The sequence below is a fragment of the Bubalus kerabau genome, chromosome 5 (genome assembly GCF_029407905.1).
Source record: "Bubalus kerabau isolate K-KA32 ecotype Philippines breed swamp buffalo chromosome 5, PCC_UOA_SB_1v2, whole genome shotgun sequence".
NCBI lineage: Eukaryota > Metazoa > Chordata > Mammalia > Artiodactyla > Bovidae > Bubalus > Bubalus kerabau.
The window spans coordinates 90,807,903-90,818,498 of NC_073628.1; the positions used below are offsets into that span (position 1 = coordinate 90,807,903).

The 10,596-nt window shown below is 38.2% G+C and overlaps 1 protein-coding gene across 1 annotated transcript; it reads left to right on the forward strand.

The window, feature by feature from the left end:
• The first annotated feature begins 4,311 nt into the window (after positions 1-4,311).
• Positions 4,312-7,987, forward strand: LOC129654272 (lymphotactin-like). Its single transcript, XM_055583775.1, has 3 exons — positions 4,312-4,372; positions 6,343-6,457; positions 7,671-7,987. Exons 1-3 carry the CDS (start codon positions 4,312-4,314, stop codon positions 7,831-7,833), a joined length of 339 nt encoding a protein of 112 aa, XP_055439750.1. The 3' UTR covers positions 7,834-7,987.
• The last annotated feature ends 2,609 nt before the right edge of the window (positions 7,988-10,596 follow it).

Consider the following 10,596-nt stretch of genomic DNA (forward strand, 5'->3'; position numbering starts at 1 on the left):
TTACTGTGTGCCTGCACACACAGTTGCTCAGTTGTGTCTGACTCTTTGTAGCCCTTTGGACTATAGCCCACCAGGCTCCTCTGTCCATAGGGCTTTTCAGGCAAGAATACTGGAGTGGGTAGCTATTTCCTCCTCTAGGTGATCTTCCCTACCCAAGGATCAAAGCCTTGTCTCCTGCATCTCCTTCATTGCGGGTATATTCTTTACTGTTGAGCCACCAGGGAAGCCCATGGTCAACAATACACAGCAGGTAAAAAGACTTTGGAGTTCACTCATGAAAATATATTCCATTGGAATTTTGAGCAGAAAAGTAGCATATTACTCACATTTTGAAATGATCACATTTGTCAGATTGTAAATTTGCCAAAAGAAAGTAAGGGTGGAAAAAAGAAATCGAATTTGGAGGCTATTCCATGAATCCACCAATCCAGGTGAAAAATGATGGTTGCTTAGACTTGGATCCCTTGGGGTAATGAGAAAGGTTTAAATTCTATTTTGAAGACAGAAAGACAACAGTATTTTCTGACAGATTTGGTGGGATTTGTAGGAGAAAGAGGAGTCAAAGATGAGAGAAATTTTTGCTATTATCTTTCAACTGGTTGTCAATCAATGTCCAAACATTAACAGATTGTACCCATTTTGTACTAGGTTTCCAATTTTTATTGATTGCTTAATTATTCTCCATCAGAGAATAGTGCATGCTTTGAAAAACTTGAAATGAATAATTCATTCTCAGAGATTAAGAAACTCTATTTCAATATGCTAAGTAAGAATTCAGTCATGGGTCAAATTTTCTATATGATTATAAACATGAGAGGAAGATATAGGCACAATATTCTAGCACAATGTTTAGGCACAATGTTTTTAGATGTTCATCCTTTCAGTTCAGTTCAGTTCAGTTGCTCAGTCGTGTCCAACTCTTTGCGACCCCATGAATCGCAGCATGCCAGGCCTCCCTGTCCATCACCAACTCCCGGAGTTCACTCAGAATCACGTCCATCGAGTCAGTGATGCCATCCAGCCATCTCAACCTCTGTTGTCCCCTTAATCATTTTAATTCTGGTCTTTTGAAAAGAACTCATTTATTCACAGATCATTTGGTGAATGACCACTATATAGCAGTCATTCCGCTAGTACACAGACCTGGGGCAAATTGCCTGCTTTCAAGGAGCCTGCCATCTGGTAGGAAGTAGAAAAATGAAACTGAGTGGAGGATAAAATGAAATTAGTGGCTAGGAAGTTCCAAGAGCGCATAGAAGGAGACACAGATAAATGTATATAGAGAATTCAGGAAAACTTGTAGGAAAAGGAGTGATTAACACATAATTATATAGGGATATGAAATAGGCATTCCAGATGAAGGAAACAATAAGTGGGGAGTAGAAAAGAGGATGTCCCATTTGGTTGATTAAACAGATTTTGTTAAGTCTAGAGGTTTAGGAGCAAAAGGATGAGTGGTGAAAGATGAGTCTTAAAGGAAAAGCAGTGTTAAATCTTGAACACTTTTATATAAGACAATATGAGATTTGAAATGAATCTTGTAGGCAATGAAAGTGAAAGTGAAGTCTCTCAGTCGTGCCCGACTCTTTGCGACCCCGTGGACTGTAGCCTACCAGGCTCCTCTGTCCATGGGATTTTCCAGGCAAGAGTTCTGGAGTGGGCTGCCATTTCCTTCTCCAGGGGATCTTCCCAACCCAGGGATTGAACCCGGGTCTCCCACATTGCAGACAGACACTTTACCATCTGAGCCACCAGGGAAGCCCTCCTGTAGGTAATAGGAATTAGCAAAGAAGTTCTCAGCAGGAAGATAATTTGATTAGATTAAAGCTTTAGAATGATTACTCAGGTCATACTGAGAAGAACAGATTGGAAAGGGAGGAGACCCAAACCTGGGGAATCAGTTGGTCTACTGCAGTGGTCCTAACAAGGAAAGGTGAGGTCCTGCCTTGAACAGTGCAGAGAGAGAAAACACATATACAGGAGCTACTTAGAAGGTATACTTAGTACAGCTTGGTTGAGAAAAACATATGGGTGGCTAGAAATGAATCTAAGACAATCTCAGTAATCTGTATTTGGAAAGTGACTAGAAGATAAAACCCTATTCAGTGTCACAGAGTAATAGGAAGAGAAGCATTTTGAGTAGCAAGATGTGTTCAGAATTTAAGGACTGATGGTAGCCAGGTGGCAATAACTAAAAAGTTATTTGAAATTCTGAATAAAGTTTGGAAAATTAAATGCCATTGATGAAAAATATCTTAAAATTTAACTTATATCTCTGTGGGAGAGGGAGAGGGTGGGAAGATTTGGGAGAATGGCATTGAAACATGTAAAATATCATGTATGAAATGAGTTGCCAGTCCAGGTTCGATGCACGATACTGGATGCTTGGGGCTGGTGCACTGGGACCACCCAGAGGGATGGAATGGGGAGGGAGGAGGGAGGAGGGTTCAGGATGGGGAACACATGTATACCTGTGGCGGATTCATTTTGATATTTGGCAAATCTAATACAGTTATGTTAAGTTTAAAAATAAAATAAAATTAAAAAAAAAATTTAACTTATAATTTTATAGAAATATAGGAATTTGTTTTCATTTCACTAATAGCAACGGCAAAACTTTTAGCTATACATATATTTCATAAGAATGTTATTTTCATATCCCTGAATAGTAATAACAAAATCTTTTAGCTTCACACATAATTAATATATGCATTTTATAGATACCTATTAAACAAAACAAGACAAAACCCCCAAACAACAAAATGAGTGCTTTCAACAAATCAGAAAGATTATATTAAAACTGATACAGTCAAATGCTGCTAGAAGCATTGGAAATTGAAATGACATTTTGGGAAGACCATGTCAATATGTTGCAAGAGTTATAAAGATGATCATAGGATTTTGCCTGGTAATCCTACTCCTGGTTATTAAAAGGAATTTATTCAGTGTATATTAATGAAAATTTACCTTATAGATATAGTCTACATGACAATAAGTTATAAGGGGATAATTTAATGTGTGTGTGTGTGTGTGTGTTGTTGTTAAGTCTCTAAGTCTTGTTCAACTTTTTTGTGACTCCATGGACTATAGCCGGCCAGACTCCTCTGTTCATGGGATTTCCTAGGCAAGAATGCTGAAATGGATTGCCATTCCTTTCTTCAGGGAATCTTCCTGATCCAGGGATCTAACCCGTGTCTCCTGCTTGGCAGGCAGATTCTTTACCACTCAACCACCAGGGAAGTCCTTTTGTATGAATTTACACAGTAGAAATACGAAGACTATGAAGAAACAAGAGATGATATTTACATTGCTGTAAAAATATCAGTATTTGTAATTGTCACAATTATCCAAACATATGTATACCAATAGAGACATTAAAAATAAAAACAATCCGAATGGTAATATTATAATTTTGTTTTACTTTTTTTGAAAATAAAGTTTGTCAGGACAAATTTTCAAAATCTTTTTTAAAAGGTATATGTAGTAAACTACAATAAAGCAAACCTATGAATATAGACAGGCTACAAACACCCTTATTTAATTGTTTCTTGGCATGTGGAAAGAGTGGAGTAATAAAGGGGATCAATTGAATGGGAACAAAGGAGAGAAAAGAGAAGAAAAAGAAGGCAGAAGAATGAGAAGTTTGGGAAAGCAGCAGTCTCACTTTGGCTCCTTAAGGAGTTGCCAAGGATGGTGGTGGTGATTTAGTCACTAAGTCATGTCCAACTCTTGCAACCCCATGGACTGTATATAGCCTTCCAGGCTCCTCTGTCCATGGGATTCTCCAGGCAAGAATACTGGAGTGGGCTGCCATTTCCTTCTCCCCAAGGATGGTACCCCAGGCATATTATCCAGTGGTGGAAGCCTCATGCCACAACAAATGCTGCATGAGCTAGTGGAAGAACGGGACCACAGTGACCACCCCACCCCTTTTCCTTTACACCATGTCCCAGCTGGGCCATCACACTGACATGGCCTTGGGACATGTGTGCAGTGGGAGGTTTGAATTTAGACTGGTGGCAGGAGACGAGACAACTACGTTTCTTTTGTACACACATCAGGTTTCACTAACACTTTAACCACAGGAGGAGAAAAGGCCACAAGATGTGGGGTTAGTGTGAGTGGAGACAAAGGAACTTTTTTTTCAAACTAAGAAAGCATCAGTATTGCAAAGACTTTCCGTGATTCCACACCCACCTTGAAAGTCCCCCTCTCAGCACAGGAAGTGCTCTGACCACTGGGGGGATAAAAGAGACTCAGAGGAGTGAAGGTCCTCAGCCTCTTGCTGCACAGCTCAGAGGGACCTCAGCCATGAAACTTCTCATCCTGACCTGCCTGGTGATCTGCAGTCTCGCTGCATACACTGTGGAAGGTAAGTCAAAAGTTATTTATGAGATAAGGAACATCTAGGTGTACGGGCAGTGGCCAGGCATTTTGATATTGACTCAGGTTTTGAATGGAGTAAACTACTTTCTCCAAGCTAAGCCTCAGTCTTTCTGTGTGCGAAATGGGTATAGTTTGACACTAGGGGACTTTGTAGATTTTGAAGATAGAACTTGATTACAGTCTGGGCTCCTATTTTTCACAACTAGGTGATTTGGGGTAAATTTCTTAACCTCTCTGGGCCTAGGTTTAATTATCTTTAAGATAAATGTAATAACTAATTTGCTTACCTACAATTAAAATGAAATACATCTTATGATCATTTATCAGATTTACAGGCAAATACTAATTTGTTTATTAATGTTAGGTGCAGCATAATGAAAACAATTGTATATACCTTTGAAGCTTTTGTCTATTTAGTATTGATAAATTAAAAAACATTTACCCCTTTGCTGTTCACCTGAAATTATCATAACGTTAATTGGCTATACCCCAATACAAAATAAAAAGTTCAAAAAATAGAAATAGATATACCAGGGATTAAATAATGTGTTTGTTCAATAAAAATAACTGCCCTGTATCTCAAAAAAATGCTTAAAAATATAAAGCATTCATGATGGGGGAGTGATCTAGAGGGTGTATGTTCTGAAGCAAATCAATGTTTTGTATTAAAACAGAATTGACTGGAAGCTTGTGACCTCATATTTAGGAAATCCATTTTTACCTTTAAGTGTGTAGGAGAGAATATTATTATTGCTATGAATGCTGTTCCCACTTGTGATAAATTTCTTGAGTATATATAAGACCATAAGTGCTAACAAATATCAATGACTTATATGCAATCAATTAAACTTACAAGACATATCCAGATGAGATTTAGTTACACTGAGACTTTCCTGAACATTCTACACATACTTATTAAAAGATCATTTTTTTTTTCCCAACTGGTAGGAGTGTATTTTTCCTTATGTCTCTGACAGGAGGGAATATCTTTTGATTATAAATAACTCAGTTAACTCACCTTTCAACCTCTTAATCTGCAGCCTTCTTACTTAGACTAAAATAGATCATGCATCTGCAAGGGTGCCCATAAATAGAGATGGCACTGTTTGGAACCCCCTGAAATTGGGCCCTGAATAAAAAAATATTGTTGAAATGAAAAGGTTTATACCTAGTGTTGTCTAAACCATGGCTAGCCTGCATTTTTCTGGGAAAATAGGCTTCCGTATGATGGAAACCATGAATGAATAGGGGAATGAAGACTGATGAGGATTGCAGATGTTTGAGGATTTCCCTTTCACTGGTTCAGAAAACATTTAGCATTAAAAATAAATTGGCAAATATACAGGGTAAAGAATGTGCAGGCTAGATATTGAGTGATGGAAAGAGGAGATGAAGAGCAATGTTAGTGAACACCTGCTCAGTTTCATGATTATAAAAACCTTCTGATTTCAGCAACGCTACATCAGAAAGCTCAGATTTGATCATTATCGACTATTATTTTAAATGCTTTTTGGCTTAATATTTCTCAGAGAAATATTCTGTTAGAATATTTGCTTCCCTGAGAAGCAAATACCAGTCTCTTCATCTTAGGAGAAAATAGGCACACAGAAACCTTCATTAGATTTTAGCAAATCTGTAGCATTATAAACCCTCCCATGATATTTTTCCTTTCTCCAATGTAAGATGTTCTCAAAACTGAAAAACTTAATCTCCTTTTAGTCCTTCTATTGAGGATAAGAACTTTATGAACTACTTCCTTTATATCTTTCACATTTTACCATTTAAAATAACACCTTTAGTGATTCAGTCAAAAATGAGCTACCTCTCCCATGTTTAATATTGACTGTCCCAAACTACTCTTTATCAGGTCACTCTTTGTTATTTGATTGATGACACTCTAACATTTATATTGTTAGAAATTATATTTTATTTTTGTTTGCTTGGTTTTCTGTACAGGTGTGGGGAGTGAAGTTCTTGAAAAGAGCATCTGTGTGAGTCTGACTACACAGCGACTGCCAGTTAAAAACATCAAGACCTACACCATCAAGGAGGGCTCCATGAAAGCAGTGATGTGAGTTTCTCTCCCCAAAGCTGGGCTTCATGGAACACAGTGTACAGGAATGCCACCCTCCTCGGGAAAAATAAGTTAACAAGGAGGAAGACCTCAACTTAGCCAACTGTCCTTTTGTTTTTCCATATTAACCATGTCTTTGTGTAGCCCCAAACAATGATGATGACAAAAAAATTGGCAACCAAGTGAAGACTGTCACCCTCCTTTCTGATTTATCTTAACAGAATAATCAGACTGGGAACCAGATGAATAATATGCTCGATCCGGAGGGTTAGGTTTAGAGATGTTTGGATCAGATCAGGATTTGAGCACAGAGCCACACTGGTGTGGGATGCCTCCCTTCCCATCCTACCCATGTCCCTGCCTTTCTCTTCCTTTTTGGTGTTCTGGAGTAGAATGCCATATTTTATCAGTTGCTACATCTCAAGGAATAGTGTCAACAACTAGCCTACATGGTACCATTCTCTTTCTAGTATTTCATTTTTAAAATAGCAACACTTCCCAAAATATAATTACAACTTTACCACCAAAAATATGATAAAGAAACCACTCTTTGCCCAGAAAATAAGATGAATGTGTTTAGATTTCAAAAAGAAAATGACATGTAATAAATAACCTGCTGCTGCTGCTGCTAAGTCGCTTCAGTCGTGTCCTACTCTGTGCGACCCCATAGACAGCAGCTCGCCAGGCTCTCCCATTCCTGGGATTCTCCAGGCAAGAATACTGGAATGGATTGCCATTTCCTTCTCCAGTGCATGAAAGTGAAAAGTCAAAGTGAAGTCGCTCAGTCGTGTCCGACTCTTAGCGACCTCATGGACTGCAGCCTACCAGGCTCCCCCGTCCATGGAATTTTCCAGGCAAGAGTACTGGAGTGGGGTGCCATTGCCTTCTCCAATAACCTAGATGGCTTCAAATGTCTAGTTTAATTGCATCATTTGGTAGCAATGATGAGAAAAGGAACCTGCACAAAATTCTGAACAAGGAATCTTGGTATTATTTGGAGCTATATTTTCTTCATGAAAAAAATAGATTGCAGAAGAAAGATTTTTTTTTAAGATCTAACGGAATCTAATTTTCATTCCAGATCTATCTGGAATACTGATTTGTCCAGTCATTTCTGCACAAGGTCTCTTTTATACAATCTGATCTTAACTTTTGGTCCCAAGGCTTTGAAGATGTGACTAATTTTGTCTATCTTTTCCTTGCATTGCAGATTCATTACCAGACGTGGCCTTAAAGTCTGTGCTGATCCCCACGTTGACTGGGTGAAAAAAGCCGTCCGAACAATAGACAGGTCCACCAGGAGAAATGTGAGCCAGAGCAAGCCTACACAAGCCCAGCAATCCCCCAGTACAGCTGTGACCCTGACTGGGTAGTGACCTTCCAGCACCTTGTCCCTTCCCTAGCCAGCCACCTCATTTCCCTTTAAAGCTCATGGACTTATTACATTATATTCACCTTTTATAAAAGTGCTGCATGAGTCTATTTTCTTAGATTTTTATTTTTTTAATGTCCTTCATATTCATACAGATGCTCTAATTAATAAATATTTATTATTAAGAATAGTCCCAAAGTGTATTCATTACATATTAGGGAAGGTAATACATCATTTGTGTCCCTTTTCTGTCATAATTGTACTTCCTGTTGATAGCATCCATGATGGGAGTGATTATGGTCAGTGTTTATCAGAGATGAAAGCTATATTCATCATTTTTAGGCTTTAGCATGAAATGATTCTCTACACATGAGTCATAGGTGGCAACTGTAACAAAGACAATTTTAGCTCTATTTAAACCTGTCTTCATAATGGAGTTCTATTTTTATGGATTAAATGGAAAAATGATCCAGCTGCTACTGGTTCCCCATTATGAGGATTCACTACTCAAAAAGAAGTTTCATCAAGCTTGGTCTTGAGCACATTCTCATACTTCTGGGTTTCATTTGATCTATAAAGGAAAGAAAGAAAAGAAAAGGACACAGCTTGTCAATTCTTTCATTTGTCACAGTAGCAAAGATTATACTTTTAATGAAAAGATACTTTATTCAAACAAAAATCAATTCTTCCCAAATTGGGCAATGAGCTTACTGCCTTTCTGTGGTTTTTGCAATCATCACTACTCTAGTTATCAACACACCATGCTTTTTTCCTTTTGGCCAGTAAGTTTTCAGTATCCCAACACTGTCACTTGGAACATTTGTTGAATATGATCGTAATTTGCATTAAGTTTTAAAAGTTTTAATAAACATTACTTCATCTACTCACTAAACATCTCAGATTCATGCCCTCCTATATTCTCATTAAATTGTTCATTTGATTCACGTTTATGATTCCATTATTCAAGTAGCTGATAGTTTTTACATCCACTTCTATCTGACTTTAAATAGTTAAGAAACTGATCAATCCTTGATAGTTTCAAAGGAAGGGAAGGAATTAACTGTTCTCTAGTCCTAAGGGGACAACCAGCAATATCAAGTATTTTCAGAGGGTAACAAACTGAGGGTATTTGGGAGGAATCAAATCACGTCTAGTCATAGTCATCCAACGATTCACCAGAGAGAAACTGATTAAAACATTGCTTCTTAGCAAGGAGTGGGTAATCTGTCATTTCTCACTGCTATTTGTTTACAATAATGTTCAAAACTGGTCTTAAAGGAAACACAAAGAAAAAAACACCTGTTTTATGAGGGGTAAAACCTAGCAAATCACAGAAGATGAAAGAAATGTTTCCTGATTGAACATGTACTTGAATTTCTGAAATGTCTCCCAAGTGCTAGAAATTTTCAGATCAGTTTAGTCACTCAGTTGTCTGAGTCTTTGTGACCCCATGGACTGCAGCATGCCAGGCGCTGTCCAACATCAACTCCCAGAGCCTACTCAAACTCATGTCTATTGCGTTGATGATTCTATCCAACCATCTCATCCTCTGTTGTCCACTTCTCCTCATGCCTTCAATCTTTCCCAGAATCAGGGTCTTTTCCAATGAGTCGGTTCTTTGCATCAGGTGGCCAAAGTATTGGAGTTTCAGCTTCAGCATCAGTCCTTCCAATGAATATTCAGGACTGATTTCCTTTAGGATGGACTGGTTGGATCTCCTTGCAGTCCAAGGGACTCTCAAGAGTCTTCTCCAACACCACGATTCAAAAGCATCAATTCTTTGGCACTCAGCTTTCTTTATAGTCCAATTCTCACTTCCATACACGACTACTGGAAAAACCATAGCTTTAACTAGGCGGACCTTTGTTGATAAAGTAATGTCTCTGCTTTTTTATATGCTGTCTAGGTTGGTCATAGCTTTTCTTCCAAGGAGCAAGCATCTTTTAATTTCATGGCTGCAGTCACCATCTGCAGTGGTCTTGGAGCCTAAAAGAATAAAGTATCTCACCATTTCCACTGTTTCCCCATCTATTTGCCATAAAGTGATGGGACCAGATGCCATGATCTTAGTTTTCTGAATGTTGAGTTTTAAGCCAACTTTTTCACTTTCCTCTTTCACTTTCATCAAGAGGCTCTTTAGTTCTTTGCTTTCTGCCATAAGGGTGGTGTCATCTGAATATCTAAGATTATTGATATTTCTCCCGGCAATCTTGATTCCAGCTTGTGCTTCATCCGGCCCGGCATTTTGCATGATGTACTCTGCAAGAGGTTTTCAAGAGAATTAATAATACAAGTGGAAGAGTATAGGTATGCACATCTCGTGATTGCATTATCTAAGGTCATAGGTGATGTTAGAGGTTTCAACCCAACAGTGCACATAACTTTAACTAACTGACTGGATGTTTTGAATCACTTAGGTTGGACCTGCATCTACTAACTATAACTCTGTGGCTGATTGGACTTCAATTCAAAGAAATAATCTAAGAAGGAGAGATCTCAAAATATTAAATATTTTTTTTAGTGTCTGAGACTCCTCTTTTGTGCTTCTGTGTTCAATTGTACTAAAATTTAACTTAAAATTTATAATTTATATTGAATCTGCTTGTTTGCCCATCTGTGCTACTCCATCACAATCCTGCAGTCAAACTAAAAGCTGCTTTTGGTGTTATTATGCTAGGTTCCCAGTGCCTAGCATAGAACTGGAATGTGCAGGCTCAGTTGCTTCAGTCATGTCTGACTCTTTGTGACCCCATGGACTGTAGCC